At 33.3% G+C, this 18412-nt stretch overlaps 1 protein-coding gene across 12 annotated transcripts in view; it reads left to right on the top strand.

Annotated features, from left to right (window-relative positions):
• MARK1 (microtubule affinity regulating kinase 1) overlaps positions 1-18412 on the top strand; it is a 137776-nt gene that overhangs the window by 77272 nt on the left and 42092 nt on the right. For 2 of the 12 annotated variants that reach the window (XR_014022644.1, XM_081299136.1), the window contains 3 exons: positions 10986-11062; positions 12305-12370; positions 16048-16118. Coding sequence is in view for 8 of the 12 variants with exons in the window: in XM_081299136.1 (XP_081155262.1) it covers positions 11035-11062; positions 12305-12370; positions 16048-16118 (165 nt within the window). In the remaining 4 variants the exon portion in view is untranslated. The other 10 variants (XM_081299134.1, XM_081299131.1, XR_014022645.1 and 7 more) reach the window with 9 other exon arrangements.

Below are 18412 nucleotides of genomic sequence, written 5' to 3'. Positions count from 1 at the left end.
TTATGAGATGACCATACTTTCAAATTTAATGTATTTGTAAACTTAATGCCTTCTTTCTTTTTTATTAATTTTTTTTAAATAAATGACAGCACAATGCATTACAATTCTTATTACACATATACAGCACAATTTTTCATATCTCTGGTTGTATCTAAAATATGTTGATACCAATTCATGACTTCATTCATGTACTTTGAATAATGATGAAGTTATTTAATTTCATATCTCAAATAGCATTTACTGAACATGGTCTTGTACCCCAAGTGGTACAAGGCCATTTGAGAGACTCAAATAATGTAAAATTGCTACCAGTTTATAAGATTCTCATAATCTATCTGTGAAGATAAAAACTTTGAGAAACTGACATAGTCTGTCATTTAAAGAGTATTTCCTTCTATTGCTTTGCAGTGAAAAATTGATAAGTTTTAAAGTTTAGGATTGGAAGTAATGCTGACTAATCATTTTATATTTTAACTAGAAATAATTAAATATATATTTAATTATATTCAGGTCTCTTTCTGTGTGCTACTATTTCATAGGAGTAACCTAAAAAATTAGATTAATTTTTTCTTTCTTTTTATTTTTGGATATGAGGTCTCCCTGTGTCCCTGGTCTGGTCTGAAACTCATGGACTCAGGCAATCCTTCCATCTGAACTTCCCAAGTAACTAAGACTCTTAAGTGTATACCACTATATTTGTCTTTTAAGTTAGCTTAAATTTTTAGAGTACTACTAGCAATAGTTTTGATGTTTGATATCCTAGTAAAATAAAATGTCTGAAAGCTAAAAAAGGAGTGACATGATGATTCTAAAAATTAAAGAGCTGAAAGTTTGATTTACAGTGTTCTGTTAATGTGGGCAAATCACAAATATATTCCTTCAGTGAATGGTACTTCTGAGAGTATAGCCAAGGATCTGGCAGTCTCTTGGAACTGTCTCCTGCAGGGTGATAAAGCAGTGCCTGCACTTCACATTAATGGGCTGATAAACTGCTGTTAGAGATACAGATGGGATGTTTACAAATATTGTACAAATATTGTAGTGAAGGTAAAGAATACTGTAGTGATTTGAGTTCCTAACACTCAAATCAGAGCAAAATAGACAAAAGGCCAAGAAGGCTGTGCTGAAAGGCACAAGAAGATCTGCATGTCACCCTCCTCAGTTTACTGTTTAAACCAGCCTGGAAGAGATCTCCCAGGCAGAATAACCTTTGTCAAGTTTCCCACAGCTGCAGCTTCACCCTCCACCTGCCTCAATATCAAGCAAGCTGTGAAGGAGTCCTATGACATGGATGAGGAAAAAGACCACACAGCCAGCAGGTCTGCTGCAGAGAAGTTGATGTGTATTTGACTGGCTTCTCTTGTGATGCTTTGCATGCAACTGGAATGACATGTCCCGTTGACTAGTTCTAAATGTAATAGATTTTCCCACCATTAAAAAAGAGTAATGGGCAGAAGGAATGTAAGAGATTGGAAGGAGAAAAGGGAAATACTCATAATCAAGGCATAATTACACTCATGGTGTTTAGCCAATCCTATCCTCAGCCCTAACCAGGAAGGACTGAATTGAAAAGTAAATATCTTCCATAAAGTTGAAGATTGTTTACTAATTTGAGTTATGTGGAACAAAGCCAAGAACCAAGACGGAAGCAATAATGAACAACTAAAATAACTATTGTCATATCTAAATAGTAAAGTCCTCGCCTTTTAGTCACAGAAGACCCATCTCAAGCCCTCACTCAACATTTATTTCTCTGATTTTACATGTAATTTCAACAAGTTTTGCCCTCAATTTCTGGCTCACAGCAAACCTAAAACAATAAGTTTGAAACTAGTGGACTTGGAGCTCTCTTGCTAAATTTATGTATTCTAGAAACATCACATCACAGTTTGAAAGTGAGAAAAAATAGAACTAAAAATTAGACTCAGAAGCTCAAATACTAGTGTGTGATTAATTTACACTTGTAGGCACTTCTGCTTTCCTTACTTGTACCCAGAACATATGACACATAGAATAATTGTCTTATTTAAAGCAAGTCTACATTTCAGGGTAAACTTCTAACAAGGGTCTAAAGATTCTGCTCTTCTTCTCCCCTCAAAACTCTCTACTTTCTAAGAAAAGACAAACATTGATGAGATTGGTACCCTTGCTGGGGAGGACCCACTGTGGATTACAAGATCACTGGTGCATATGTGGCTCACTTTCCTCGTTCTCCCTGCTCCTTCTAACACTCACAGTTCACGCAGAAGACTCTGATGTTAGCTTCAATTTCTTTCTTCTTTGGAGACAACTGGAAAATAAAGAGATTTAGGTAGGATTTAAAGGGTGTCATGGAGATTGAGACATTTGAGACCTTTGCTAAAATGATGGGCCACAGTTCAGTTGGTCGGAATCCTCTAGATTTGAGGGGGTTAATGTATTTGTTTGCTGGGGCTTCCGTAACCCAATACCACAAACTGGATGGCTTATAAGACAGATTTTTTTTCACTGTCCTGGAGGCTGGAAGCCCAAGATGAGAGCATTGGGAGTGTTGATTTCTATGGAGGACTTTCTCCTTGGGGTAAAATTGCCATCTTCTCATTGTGGCCTCATATGGCCTTTTTTCTGTGCCAGCTTCTCCCTGGTGTCCTCTTTTAAGTACAGCAGTCATATTGGATTAAGGCACAACCTGTATGACCTCACTTAAACTTGATTATCTTCTGAGAGACCCTATCTGTAAGAACAGTCATGTGACATTGGGGGTTAGGGTTATAATGGAAATTTTGGAGGTACACAGTACAAAGCAGTGATCCAAATCTAACTGATAATTCATTTTCTTGGATAGAAGTGGTTGAGGGATGATTGATAGGGCAGGATTCTGGCATTTCATTATCCTTAATCAGTATGCCATATAAAATATCCACATCCTTTCAAAAGCAACTACTTTTCCTCTTTGCACAACTGCCTGTCATTTTTAGCCAACACACTCCCAACCCATACACACCTTCATGTTCTTGTTACATTTTTTTTCTCATTCTTTTTCAAAAACTGATAAAGAAGAGGAAACTAAGTCTAGAATAATATATTTAAGACATATTTGAGATGTAGGGATCCCCATGAATGTGTATTATTGTTTTAACTAGAATAAAAAATATCTGATGAGAACATTGGCCCTGCCTATAACTATTCCCCATGCCTCATCTCCCAGTGGAAGTAGAGTGGATTTATGAGCAGGTGCTAATTATGTTATATGCCTTAATTTTCACAAGATAATCTTAATCCTGTCCCCAGGATAAAATGGAATGAATACATTCTGGGTACCAGTCAGGGACTAAATTCATGAACTCAGTGTTGCTTAAAAGCCCATCTTATAAAGCAATGAAATAAAATAACATTACTTAGGGAATAATGCCTAAAGGATATGTGGTTAATCTATTCTTTTAGGTAAATTATGCTCAAACATGAAGCTACCAGGAGACATTAGTATGTTTCAGTTAGTTTTCAGATATGTCATAGCCACTTTACTGCTAGAAAACTGCTAAGTTTGCCAGTAATTTAATAAATTAACTAGTGTCATCCATATAGCAATACTGTCCTCACGGTTCTGTAATTTGATGTGCTTTCGAAAGACAGAAAAGAAAGAAAAGAAGTTAGAGTCAAGAAACTGGTATGGCTTACTCATGCTGCAGCTCCTTGGGTCACCCTTCCCAGTATATAGGAAATGCCTATGCCAATTGAAGAGTAGAGTAAGAGCCCTGTTTCCTGGGCTAAAAGTGAGGAGTTATTTAAAAGGATACAATCTTTTAACATAGTAATTGAACACCTAAGTATACATTTATTGACCAACATAAGTCAAGGCATTTTTTCTTTTCTTTTCAATTTGAGTCTGCAAACTGGAATTCTACTTTGTTTATCTAGTGCAAATCACACTCAGAAATTCACAATCCATTTGGTATTATTTCCAGTTTTGCTCTATTTGTTCTACTTGAATTCATGAAAGGAGAGTTATTTAATGACATTCAGGAAGCAGTCTGAGAGCACAATCTCAGATTTTATTTTAATCTTTTACATTTAATTCACCCACACCTAGTTGAACAGCAATTTTGTTAGCAGCTTTTATTCAGTATTTGCAAAGTATCTCATTTGGTTTGTTGCATTAAACAACAAACCTGTAATTCACTGGTTTATGTAAAGTTTAATCGTGTTGGGCAGACTCTAAGGCAATCCCTAGTGATCCTCACCTTCTGATGGGATGATTCCTTCCCTTGATTAAGGTATGGCTTTGACTTGGTTCTAACTGGTAAATAGGGAAAAGGTAATAGGTTTCACTCCCAAGATTACATTATGTTAATAAGTCTGTCTTGCTAGCAGACTCACTTTAGTACTTATCCTTGCTGGTTTGAAAAAGTAAATGGCCATGTTGGAGAAACCCACTTGACAAGGAGAGGTAAGGGTGGTCTTTAGCTGAGAGCCAGAGAGAAGCCAGGGTCTGCAGTCCTGTAGCTAAAAGGAGATAGATTTTGCCAACTACAGTAGCTGGAACATAGATTCTTTTCTAGTCAAACTTCCAGACAATGCTTTAATTGCAGCCCCGTAATAAGCAGAGACTCAGTGAGACCATGTCTGGAGTACTAAGCCATAGAAACTGAGATGATGTGTGTTGTTATAAGTTGCTAGGGTGTGATAATAGAAAGCTAATACATTAGCCAGATCACCTATTTGCAGTGGCAAACATGTTTGGGACGTAAACAACCTTTGATAAGCATACTGCTCATTCACAGAAAGTGTACTGGTGCAGGGAGTACAACTAGCTGTGCACATTTTGGATTCAGTGCTGTCACTTGTGTTTTGCATGAGAGAATAAAGCAAGAGATCTGACAGACTGGTTCAGTGGAGACCAATTATAAAAACTTCCTCTCCACTCAAGCACTTGTTAGTTATATTTTGTAGTTATTTTCTACAACTTAGCAGATACATTTTAATAAGAAAGAAAGAATAAATTAAGAAAGCAGAGGTAGTAATTCATTTGCATAAAAGTCTAGAAGAGCAAGACTGACACCAGGGATTGTTCTGTTAGAAATACATAAGAGTGATAATAAGGATGAATATAAATGAAACTTAAAATACTATTCACATTAGTAACACATTTACCACCTTTAAAATGACTATATGTATGACTATAGAGAAAGCCAAAATATTGGTCTGTTTAAATTGTGTATATCTTCTTGATTGAATCTGGACAAATCGTATGACTAAGTTGTCAGTGCCTTCAATGTCTTCTATTTTATTGGAGTATAAGATTTCAAAATAACTTCTGGTTATCCTCTGTATTTCTGTAGTATTACAGTGTCTGTTATGATATTACCTTTTTCATCATGTATGCTGGTAATTTGAGTTTTCTCTCTCCTTCTCTTTGTTAGTGTGGCTAAGGGTCTGTCAATTTTATTTATTTTTTCAAAGAAACAACTTTTTGTTTTGTCCATTTTTTCAATTATTTCTTTTGTTTAAATTTCATTAATTTTAATTATTTCTTGCCTTCTACTGACTGCTTTTGCTGCTGATTTGAATTAAGACTGTTTGCATTTGTAATGTATGTGGGATGCAGGTTAGGTGGGGTTAATCAATATTTTTAAAAGATAACGTCCTGTGTTTTTTTTTAAATTAACTTGGTTACGATTAAGTATTTTCCTTAAAAATTATTTTTAAATGTTTAAATGGCAGACTCTATTACTCAGTGCTTATAAAATGATTTCGTGAAAATTATCACAAAATAAGAGGGTATCATATATTTTGTTTTTTAAAAAATATTTTGTGGTTACATTAAAACATAGGATCATTAGATTTATGAATTTTGATTTTATAGTTACATGTTAAGAAGGGGAGAAAAAAAGTTGAAACCAGAAGTCTAGAGCCCCTGAAAATGTAACCCATGGAGTTCTCCCTTTGCTTTCAGTCCTTGATGAGGTGCCCATCGAAGAGATGAGCTTTAGTTTGGGGTTGGGGGATCAGGTTGCAGAGAAAAGAGGCCCAGGTGAGGTCAGAAGCCCAGGTAAGAACCCTGAGTACATTATGAAGAGCTCCCCACAAAGAACAGAGGAGACCCTACAGAGCTTTACCCCTGTGGTCAGTCCTGGGAACAGACAGGAGTAGCATCTCCTTTGTTTTAGTATGGAATGTTCCTTCCGTGCTTCATTCTGAATATTCACCCATATTCCAGGCATATTCTTTCCTTCTGACCTGAGGGCACACCACTCAGACCAAGGTCCTAACCTCCCTGAGACCCCCAGGGAAGAAGTGAGAGTATGTAATTTCTGGCTCCTTCTGCCCAGGGCCTCCAGGACTGCCCAGAGTAAAGACCCATTCTCTTATGTTACAAATGAATCAACCTGATGTATATTCCATGTTCCTCATTGTCCACAGGCCTGCATCTGGTGTTATTGAGGATTGGAACAGCTTCCTCAAAAACTGGTTTGAAAAAACTTATGAAAACAAACAGCATAATTTGTTTATTGAAACATGGAGAAATGATCTGAACAAATACTTTATTGAAGAAACTATACAAATGGCAAATAAATTGGAAAGATGCTTTACCTCAATGTCATCAGGGAAATGAAAATTAAAACAATGATGAAATACCAATACATACCTGTTAGAATGGTGAAAATTCAAAACACTGACAACACCAAATGCTGATAAAGATGTGGAGCAACTGGAACTCTCACATTGCTGGTGGGAATGCAAATGGTACAGCCATGGTGGATAAGAAACTTGGCAGTTTCTTATCAGACTAAATGTACTTTTATTCTGTGATCTGCAATTGCCCTCTTCAGTATTTACCAAGGCGGTGGAAACATAGGTCTACACAGACAGCTGCACACAGATGTTGATATCAGCTTTCTTCATAATTGACAAAACTTGGAAGCAACCAAGCTGTCTTTCAATGGGTGAATGGATAAATAATATGTGGTACAGTTAGATAGTGAAGTATTGTTTGGCACTGAAAGGAAATGAACTATTAATCCTTGAGAAGACATAGAGAAACCTGAAATGACTATTATTGAGTGAATCTGAAAAGGCTACATAACATATTATTCTAAGTATATGACATTCTGGAAAGGCAAAACTATGGGAACAGTAAAAAGATTAGTGGGTACTAAGGTCTGAGGGTAAATAGGTATAGTGCAGAGTATTTCGGCATAGAGGAATATTACATGTTATACTTTTGTCCAGACTCACAGAATGTACAACACAAGAATGAACCCTAATATAAAGTATGGTCTTTTAGTGATAATTGTTTAGGTACAGGTTCATTGATTAAAATAAATATACCACCCTGGTTTGGGATTTTGATGGGGTTGGAGATGAGACTGTATGTGTTTGGGAAGGGCAAGGGAGTATAAAAACTTTGTACTTTCTGCTCAATTTGCTGTCAACTTAAAATTTAAAAAAATTAATGTGTGTGTGTGTGTATGTAAAACAACTTCTGGTCCTACCTTTCTTGCCTTTTCCTGATTCACATGTCTGAATAAGGCAATTTGGTCAGTGAATGTGGCTGTCCCTCTGTGGTCAGGTATTCAGTTTCAACAAGAGCCCAGGAAAAGGTAATATTCACTTTTCAAAACCTGTTATCTCTGTTTGGGAGATGAAGAGTCCAAAACATCAAGGGGCTCTTCTTGGGTGTGAAGCTGCCTCCCTTTGTAGGTTCCAGTCAGCAAAATCATGAGTGACTTGCAGCTCCAAGAAGTCATTAGGACTATGGGGCCCCAAAGGTAGAGTGGTCTAGGCACTGATTGGCACTGATATTTCTTCAATACTAGGCCTTCAGATGAAGAATGGGGCAGAGGCTGGAGCTAGTAATTTGGCAAGACCTAACAAAATTTGATGTGTATACCCCGCTATCAAACAATTATTTCTAGGTATACCTTAGGGAAGCATTCAGAAATGTTCATTATAGCAGTGTTTGCAGTAGTGAAAAGTGGAAGTAAATTAAGCATCCTCAGTAGGAAGCACAGTGTATAAATGATAGTGTCTTGAAATAATGCAATAAAACACAGCAAGTAAGATAGATGAGCCAGATCTATATCTAAATATAGGGATAATTCTCAAAGCAGGATGTCAAAAGAAGGATAAGTTTAGAAAGATATATTCAATATGATTCCACTTATCTAAAGTCTAAAGCTCAGAAATTGAACATTGCTACGTATAGAAAAAGTATGAAATATGTACAATGGTATGTACCTTAGGGTAATGCTTAGGATGAAAAGGGAGAGAAAGAGGTGGGGGAGTCTCTAGTTCTGACTGTAATGGTTAATGTATTAATAATACCTTATTAAAATAGTAACCAAAATTCATAATTCTTAAATAAAAAAGAAAGCTATAACATAATGCACATACATCATTTGTTTAATCTTGGTGATAAATTTTGAGGGTCTATATTGATTTTTGTACTTTTCAAAAGATTTGAAATATTTTATGTCCCAAAAAACAAATAGGGAGAAGAACGTTCATTCCAGTCAGAGAGGCTGATTTTGTAAGGCCCTGAGTATCAGGGAAGGACCGAATGAGTACAGATAACTGAGGGAAAAATGCTGGATGGCTGGAGTGCAGTTCTTCTGGGAGCAAGAGTTTCATGAGATGAGGCTGGAGAGGGAAATGGGATCTTGATTTTTCAGGGCTTGGTTGTTCACAATTATGGATTTTGATCTAATGGCATTGGTAAACCACCAATTTGAGAGAAATCAAATATTGGGCTTGAATTCCTGTGAGAGAATCAAGTGAAAATATAGAGTACATAATGTGGGTATGAACTTTTGAGATTAAAAAAATGTTCTGGATGAGGAATATAAATATAGGAGTTGGCATCAAATTGCTGATATTTGAAGCTATGAAAGCACCCAGGAAGAGCACGTAGAGTGGGAAGATAAGGGGGCTAAGAACTGAACACTTAGGAGTCCTTGTGTTAAAGGCTGAAGAGCAGGGAGAGGATCTAGTGGAAGACTGAGCAGTCAATAAGATAAGAGGAAGGCAGATGGTTAGGAAAATAGTTTTCGAGCTGGGTAGGATATCTCAAGTGTACTGAAAACCATCAAGAGGTTAAGTTGAGTGCTTTGTCCCAAACACAAACCAAGAACATATTTCACAGTTATAGAGAGGGGTTGTCTTGAATGTGAATTAACTTGTCTTTGTATTCTATTTACCATTGTGAAAATTTTAATTATTAAGTATTATGGTCTTCATAAAAGTTTACTTACATGAATATATACACTTACAGACTTAGAAATTTCCTAGATCTCGTGTAGGAATTATTGAGGATAGCTAGGGCAAGCTGTTTGTAGCAGGTAAGTCTTAAGTATTAATTAGGCTTTTCCATTGGAATGAAATTTTATTGGTGTGTTTTGTACCTTATATTTACTTCTTTTCAGATCATTATAAAATGTGAATACAATTTATTATTTTATCCATTTTTAAGTGTACAGTTCAGTGGCGTTAAGTATATTCACATTGTGTAGCCAATACGATCCATCTCAAGAACTGTTTTCATATTCCCAAATTCTGTACTTATTAAACAGCAACCGTCACTCTCACGTCCTCCCAGCCCTTTGCAACCTTATTCTACCTTCCATTTTTATGAATTCATCTACTCTGCTTTAGATCCTTTTATGAATATAGTTGTACAGTACTTGTCCTTTTGTGATTGGAGTATTACACTTAGCAGTTTCCTCAAGGTTCAATCCATGTTGTGGTATGTGTCAGGGTTTCCTTCTTTTTTAAAGCTGAATAATATTTCATTATATGTATATACTGCATTTTGTTTATCTATTTATCTGTTGACAAATTCTGAGTTGCTTCCACATTTTGGCTAATGTGAATAATGCTGCTGTGGACATTGGTGTACAAATATTTGTAGAGTCCTCAATTTCAATTATTTTGAGTATACGGTATATACCTAGAAGTGCTAAATCATATGGTAATTCTGTTAATTATTTTAAGAATATTGTTTTTTATAATACTGTATTGATCTAATTGATTCACAGAAGCTTCATCATTTAACATTCCCATCCGCAATATACAAGGGTCCCATTTTAACCACATCCTACACTTATTATTTTCTTAGAGTGTGTTTTGTTTGCATTTTTGTTTTGTTTTTTGTATTAGTCATCCTAATAGGTGTGAGGTTGTATTGACTTGCAGATTTGATTTGTGATTTCCTAATGATTAACAATGCAGAACATCTTTTCATTTTCTTTTTCAGCCATTATATATCTTTGGACAAATGTCACCTCTGGAAGTACCGAATTTAGATTTTATTCTGACACAACTCATATGTCTTAATATAGACTTTTTGGAATATCACCAATTCTTGGTTATTCTCTTTTCTTGAACAAATTGCTTGACTTAGAATCTAACACATATGCAAAGACAGAAGAGAGGGGAAAAATGCCAAGTCATACCTTTGAAAAATGGGCCATATAGAGAAGCAATTTCTTGCCATTTTGTTTTAGTTTCATATAAAGTACTGAGTATATTTTGTTATCCTTTCTTATTATTCTACAAGTATACCTAAAAATGCTCCTGAATCTTTCATTAAAATGTCTGGTCAGCCAGAAGAGATATATTTAAACAGTTGTACCCCCAATGAAGTTGTTTCTGGATAAAGAACATGTGAAGGATCATTTTATTTCATTTCCACAGTATTTTTCTTTTGTTCCTAGTCAGAGAGTCGTTGAATAAAAATGTTAGTTTTATTGCTTATAGTGCATTCACTTACCACACAGGCACAGAACCATTTATGTTCACTTAGTTAAAATTCTTTTCGAAACCAAGTCTCTGAGACTGATCTGTTAAATCTAAGTTACATAGCTCATTTGTGCATAGATAGCACTGAGAGACATCTCTTATTTCTACTCATTGCCAGAATGTTGTAGTGTCTTGTAAGCAGGTGAATTTTTTCAAGTAAATATTTCAATTGGCTCTCTGCTTGAGTCTTGTCTTTTTTTTTTAAACAGAACTATATCTACCTGTTTTCTTTAACAGTTGTTTCGAGAAGTAAGAATAATGAAGATACTGAATCATCCTAATATAGGTATGCAATTTATATATACAATTAATGACAAAGTATTATCCTTAATTTGAGGGTATTTGAAAAGGTCCAATGTTAAGGATGCTTTATATAAACTGAAAAAAAGTGATAACCTGGGAAAGTGATACATTGTATAAGAAAAGATGATAAGGAAGTTAACTGAAGATTACAAATTATGTTTTTTACTATCTTGATGTCTTCTGCTTATCACCAGAATAATTGGTATAACTTGGAGCTAATACATACAAATATTTTTTATCTCCTTACTAAATCTGGGTACAGAGAGATTGCATACCATTTACATGTTTATATAATATGAATTCCATATATTTTGATAATATGCACTTGAGTGCATATTATCAAAATATGATAAGCAAAAGAACTTTGCATTTTAAAGAAAATGCTTACATTCAGTTTTAATGGATTTGGTTTTTGTGAGTTCTGATTCTCTCCATCTTTACAAAAAAAATTTATAGATCAGATTATTATTATACATAATTGTAAAAAGTAAAAAACCATGGTAGTGCATGCATATAATCCCAGCAGCTTGAGGGCCTGAGACAGGAGGATGGTGAGTTCAAAACCAGCCTCAGCACAAGCGAGGCATTAGCAACTCAGGAAGATACTGTCTCTAAATAAAAAACATGAAATAGGGCTGGGGATGTGACTTGGGGGTCAAGTGCCCCTGAGTTCAATCCCTGGTATCCTCCCAGTTATTTAAAAATCTGTTCATTTTTATACACTTGTTTCTTGAGCATTTAGAAATCTTATTTGTATATAGCTATTGTGATTATTTGTGGTGAAGACTTTCAACTGTGTAAGTCTAATTTAGTTTTTGTTTTTTGCCAGACATTTTTATAGTATCACATAAATTTAGATTTTTTTTTTTTTGTATCAAAGCTTGCTTAGTTTTTTATGGGACCTCATTACAACATAGTCTGTTTTTAAGCTTTGGTTAAACTTTTATATTTCTGATTTTTAAGATTTCACTTTTATTAACTTACTCTTAATTAGAAAAGGTAATTTTTTTTTAATCTTAGAAACTTTTTTCACTTAAGAAGTTTGGGCATATACTTTTCTTCTGTAGGAGTAATACTCTTGAGAGACTTTTTGAGTTTCAAGTTGTAGTTAAACATTTTTAGCAAATATTCCAATTTTCCACTTGTTTAGTGTTACATTAGATTTGCTTAGCATATCCATTCTGTGCTAACAATCATAAAGTTATATCTTTAATTTTTTTTACAGTGAAATTGTTTGAAGTTATAGAAACTGAGAAGACCCTCTATTTAGTCATGGAGTATGCAAGTGGGGGTAAGAAATGAGGGGGATTGAAAAGTTCCCTTTAATGACACAGAATTAATAACACCTAACAGTTCAGCATGACATTTGCTTTCAGTGTTATAAACCAATCTATAATTTATTAAAATACCTTTAAATTATAAACTTAAGGAAAATTCAGTGTTTGTTTTCAAGACCTTTTGGTCCTACATTATAAATAGAAGTTTTGGCTTATTTAAAAAATACTTAGGGACTTTTTGTTTTGGAATCTTTTGACTGTTTTGATTTGCATATTTAAATACAATATATTATAATATGATTAGGAACTCTTGGCTCTAAATAGAATCTCAGTACAGAAAATACTGAGATTTAATCAAGTCTATTGTAAATAGACTTTGTTTGAGGTTAGATGTTTATTTCACTGACTGTTCACATGTGACAGATTTTTCAATTTATGTACTTTTCCAAAATAATCCATAAAATGTTTCAATTTAAATAAGTATCAATCTATATATTTTATATTAGAGCACTGCATTGACAAGGAGATAGAAAAGATACATATGTAGATTTTTAAGTGCTGAGATATAATAGAAAATCATATTTATTTTCTTCGTATACATTGACTCAAAATTATTATTATTAGGACTTCTCTGGAATTTATTTAAAATTTATGGAATTAAATCATTTACCAAGTAAAAAAAAAAAAGAATACCTAAAGAAACATTTTGAAGACCTAGAGAACTTAAGCAACTGGAAAAGAAAGGATAGCTGAAATTACTTGGTTGTTTAACTTTTTGTGTTCAACAGAAAAACTTAGTGTTTAACTTAATATTTAGTCCTTTTAACTTGTAAAGTTAATAGATTTTATGGTGATGCATATTTTATGCACACTGGAATGCAGAGGGATTTACTCTAGTCTGTAGCATGTATACTGTATATTTTTATATGGTCTCAAATTTCTAGGAATTTTACTATAAATATTAAACATACTTGATTACATTTTCAGTGATTTATACAGATTAGATGTTTTAGTGGATTTGCTTTTTATGAAACTTTTTCACTCTGAAAATATTTTGCTATAGGTTTTTTTAATTTAACATGAAAATCTGGGTCAGTAATGCTTATTACTGGATTTTTATAATTTATTATTTATATAGTCATGCAAATTTGCATAAAACAGATCTATAATAAAAGTAATAAACCTGCAAATATCACATAGTGAATTTTTATTTTTCTATCCTTTAGTTAGATATGAAAACCTGGGATGTTATTTTTAGTTCATTTAGACTATTTTTTTTTTTTTTAGGAAAAATAGTTTGGGGCTAGACATGCTTTGAAATGAGAAATTATAGGGCATTAAAATCTATGCATACCTTTCTGTGGTTGTGAAGGTCCACCACAAGGCTGGGTTAATATTAATATAAGAGCTGATTTAACTGTTACCGGCAAGTACAGTCAAGTCTCTATTGGTGCTAATGAAAGGGAGTGATGGAGGGACAGAACTCACAGGGTCATCACTGCTTTCCTTTAGTGGCATAGCTGGTAGGGGCAGCAGGGAGTGGGATAGAGAAATGGGTTCTGGCATTCTACCCAATCCAGCCAGTCTCTCATTCAATTCTGATTCCTGGTGATAACTTTTCGTTGGTTCTTGCTGATCAGTGATTCTGTAACACAACTATCATGTTTCTTTGGTAGTAAATATAGAATCATTTTCTTGCCCTTTAAGTCCATAAATGGCATGGTGACTATGGAAAATAAAACACTGAATATTTTTCTTCTGAAATATCTAGATACTTTAAGATTGAATGTGACATGCACACTAGAAATTCAGCGTGAACAAGAGCTGAGTCAGACTCTTTGCCAGGAGTTGATTACTTGATTCTTATTCACTAATGAATTTTCAGTGATTAGGAAATTAGGGAAATCCTTCATGATTTTTGAAGCATATTTAATCCAAAGGAACCTATAAAAAATAGGTGTCAGCGCTACTCTAGAATAGTGTATTTATTCCTTCTTTTGTTCATGTCAACAATATTTATTAAACATTTACCAGGTAATAGTCTAGGTCCTGGGAATAAACAAATGAGCAAAGTTTAAGTCTCTGCCCTCAGGAAGATTATAGTAGAGTTGAAGAAGCAAATCATACACCAACAGTATATGATAAGTGAAGAGCTAAGTTACATAAATATCTGAAGTATGAGCAATCTAGGAATAACTTATGAATAAATCCAAATTTTTGAAATCTTGCAGACATCTTTTCTAGCCTCAATCTATATATCTAGAATTAGCTACTTTGATGGGTTAACTGGAATTAACAACATTAACACATATCTACAATTAACTGCTTTGATGAGTCAACTAGAGCATCCATTCATTTCTCTGTTCTCATCCCATTTAATCACTTATGTATTCTTGATATAATATGCTGTTCAGCATTGTAGATATATAAGTTCATCTGACATATCCATTACATATTTGATTTTTAATATTTTGCTTATATCCTAGGATTGATATTGCATATATGTATATGTAATATATTTGTATACCTAGGCACAAATATATCATTTATTGAGTGCTTACTATATGCCAGTCATTGTGCCAAGCACATGCATTATTTCATTTATTCCTCACACCAGCCATGTGAATAGGCAGTTAATGAAGTTTAGAAATCTAAATGTTTTCTAGTAACTACTTAGAATTCATGCCAAAATTGGTCATATTCTAAAGCTTGAGTTTTAACTACTCTGCTGTACTTTAACAAGAACTCTTTAAATCATTTTACAGAATTTTAATATTCATGTATGTCTATGTAGTATAAATTACAAGGACATAAAATAAAATTTTCTCTGACACTGAGATAACTTTTTTAATATTGTAATTAAACATTATTTGTTTTCTAAACTATTACTGATGAGGGAAAAATGAAAAAAAAAAAAACCAAAAAACTAGGAACATGTGAATAATGGATTCAGCAAAAATTTTCTTCAGCTTCTAGTTATTTTCAAATTATTTCAAGACATATTTGTTGCCTATGCGCTTTGTATTCTGTCATGGAGATGAAGATACAAATAAAGTACAGATACTATGAAGTTGTTCAAGTAGTTTGCAGTTCTCTGGGGATAATAGAGATATATTCAAGGATTATTTAATTCTACATAATTTGTAGTTAGCGACCAAAATAAATGAGTAGAGTAAGAAAAGCATAATCAGAAAATTGAAAGGAAAAGAAAGAAGTCAATGTGGTAATTAAGTAGTGAGATGGAATTTGACCAAGACTATATTATGCGTAGAAACAGAAAGCCAACATAATATGACTTTATTTTGTTTGAAATGGAGGCCCCAATACAAAGCCAAATATAATTTTTGATTGCCCATGCTGTGGCTTCCCTTTATTAGCATGGATAATAAAGAATTGACTATATTTTTACATAATACCTGAAAGCAGAAAATGAATTTTCTTGGTTATGTTTTTATAATTTTTAAAAGAATTTTGTTAAATCATACATTGCTGCTCAATTCTATATGGGATTTTTCCTTTTCTTTTTAAATTTTTTTTCCTACTTGTGTATTAGGTTGTGACTTTTACAGACATAAGCAGAAAATTGTGGGCCAAAAGTTTCTTTATAAATAAGGCAAAGTCTTGATATTGTATATATTGTTAACCAAAAATCTACATATATTTTACTGTCTGCTTTACCTTTCTGATTCAGGTGAAGTGTTTGATTACTTAGTTGCCCATGGAAGAATGAAAGAGAAAGAGGCCCGTGCAAAATTTAGGCAGGTATGGAAAGTAGTTTTCAACTTTGTTTTGCTAATATTTTCAGTGATGTACAGTGGAGAGTATCACAAACTGGACTTTAAAAGTACTTGGCATTTTTGTTAAAGTAAGATTTTAAAAGAAGTATGATTGTCATACTTAAGAATGGAAAAAAAGCCTATTTTCCTGAATTTAAACTTAAAATAGTTGCAGATAGTTACTTTTATATGGTCATAAATAGTGAATTTTTGTAAGTGAAACTCATCTTGTTAACTCTTTGAGTATTGGAAATATAGACCAGACTAAGATAGAAAAGAAACACTTAATCCTTTCATGCTTATGTCCAGTAATTCTTACCAAGTATTATTAACTTTATGTTTACAGCATATAAGTGTACTATTTAAAGAGGTTGTTATATTATTTTTTATAATAAAAGGTGTCAAAATCTAATACTCATAGATTTAAAGAATATAGTTAATTTTATTTAGTCTTATAGGGAAGGAATCATGATGCCTATGTGGTTGAAGGCTGTGGTAAGACATTCATATTTCCAATTCAACTTCAATATGACTTGTTACAGAAATGATAAAATAAGAAAAATAATTTGAATCCATCTAGAATTTTTATTTTTTAATTTTTATGACTCAAGTAGTTAAAATAAACCTGCTTAATAAACTATAATAGAATGACTAATTAATGAGTTGTAACCCATTCATAAAATGTACTAAAGTTTCAGCAGAAAACATTATATCCTAAACTTTCCCTCAGTCAATTTAAAATTTTCCTTTAAAATGGCTCAATACCTCTTTTCTAAGCATTAACACTGATTGTACAATTAAAGAGGTTCTATGATCAGTATGTTTGGACAACACTGAACGCCCACATATGATCTGTCTCTTGAGTAGTTATGTGTATGTTAACATATTAAACACTCAGATGTCCTCAAGGGCAAGGGAAGTCAATACCTATTTGTTCTGGACATGGCATTCTCCAGATTGATTGTGGAGTGACTTTGTTTTGTGAAACTTTTATTATTGATATTTTACAGAATTATTACCTTTTTAAGCACAGTTGGTGAAATGCTTTATACCAAAGCCTTTTTCAGGATAGATTCCTAGATGTATTAATATAAAAAAGTGAAGGTAAAAGGTAAAAGCAACTAGTAATGAGAAAAGCAACATTAAGAAGCTGAAATTATGTTCAGCCCATTGCTGTTAAATTCTTTCCTGTCCTGGGACAAAATTCTAAGCTTACTCTTAAGTAAAGCATTACAAACTTCACTTTTGTTCTTCTTTCATTATAAGTCACAGTAGTTTTAGTTAGTAGCAGACCTGCAAGTCAATTCCAATTGGTGTTAAATATTTCCACTGATATATTAATGTATATTTTAAAGATGATTGCTACTTTTTAAATTAGTCAGCTAATTTCACTTTTTTACTGAAAAATACACTCATGTAGAAAATTATTCTTGGTACTATATGAAACTAGAGAAGTTGAAAATGCCTGCTATTCTAAAAAACTCACTATCATGGCTGGTGGACAAAAGTAGGATAAGAAGTTAGGACAAAAATATTTTCATATACCTTGCACACACATAGGGCCTTGGGTTCTGTCCCTGACACTGCAAAAAAGAAAAAAGATTTTTTTAAAATACAGATCAAATAAATACTAAAATTGGTTTGGTCTTTTGAATAAAGTCTGAATTATTTAGAAATCAGATTTATATTCCTCATGTTGCTGAAGCTGTGTCAAATTAATGCTGTTTAAAATATAAAACAATGAAAAATATTTTCTTTAAAATTATTCATGTGCAGTAAATATTAAATGTATTTAATATCTATATGTGTTCCCCCAAAATTGGAAAGTTTATTTCTGAGGAGCTTATTTTTCTTTCTGGATTTAACATGAACTTCTAAAGAACCAATAAAAGTAGATTTTCTTTTCTTTTTATTTTTTTTTTCTGTATTTTATGGACTTTTTTTTAGCAGTAAAAGGATGTACTACCTTAGCAAGGATATATAAATACATGTCTTTGATCCCACTGTGAGACACACCAAAGATGTATATGACAGTTTAAGACCATTTGTCAGCTGTCACTGATAGAATACCTCTGCATTCCTGAAATTTGAGGGGCTACAAAAAAATCATAGTATTGCTTTCAATATAGGAACTTCTGACCCACTTGTAAGTAATGGCAGAGCAACCTCAACCACTGCACCTTCCCCAAAACACACTGACATTTGTAGCCTTAAGGTTAGTGCAAGGCTGATTATAAATCCATTTTCAAGGTCCATAGTAAAAGGATCATCAAGAAGCTC

Source organism: Spermophilus citellus, assembly GCF_964194105.1.
Source record: "Spermophilus citellus genome assembly, chromosome: 6".
In the NCBI taxonomy this organism is placed as follows: domain Eukaryota; kingdom Metazoa; phylum Chordata; class Mammalia; order Rodentia; family Sciuridae; genus Spermophilus; species Spermophilus citellus.
Note: the sequence above shows the minus strand (reverse complement) of the source record. Positions and strands in the feature narration are given on the sequence as shown.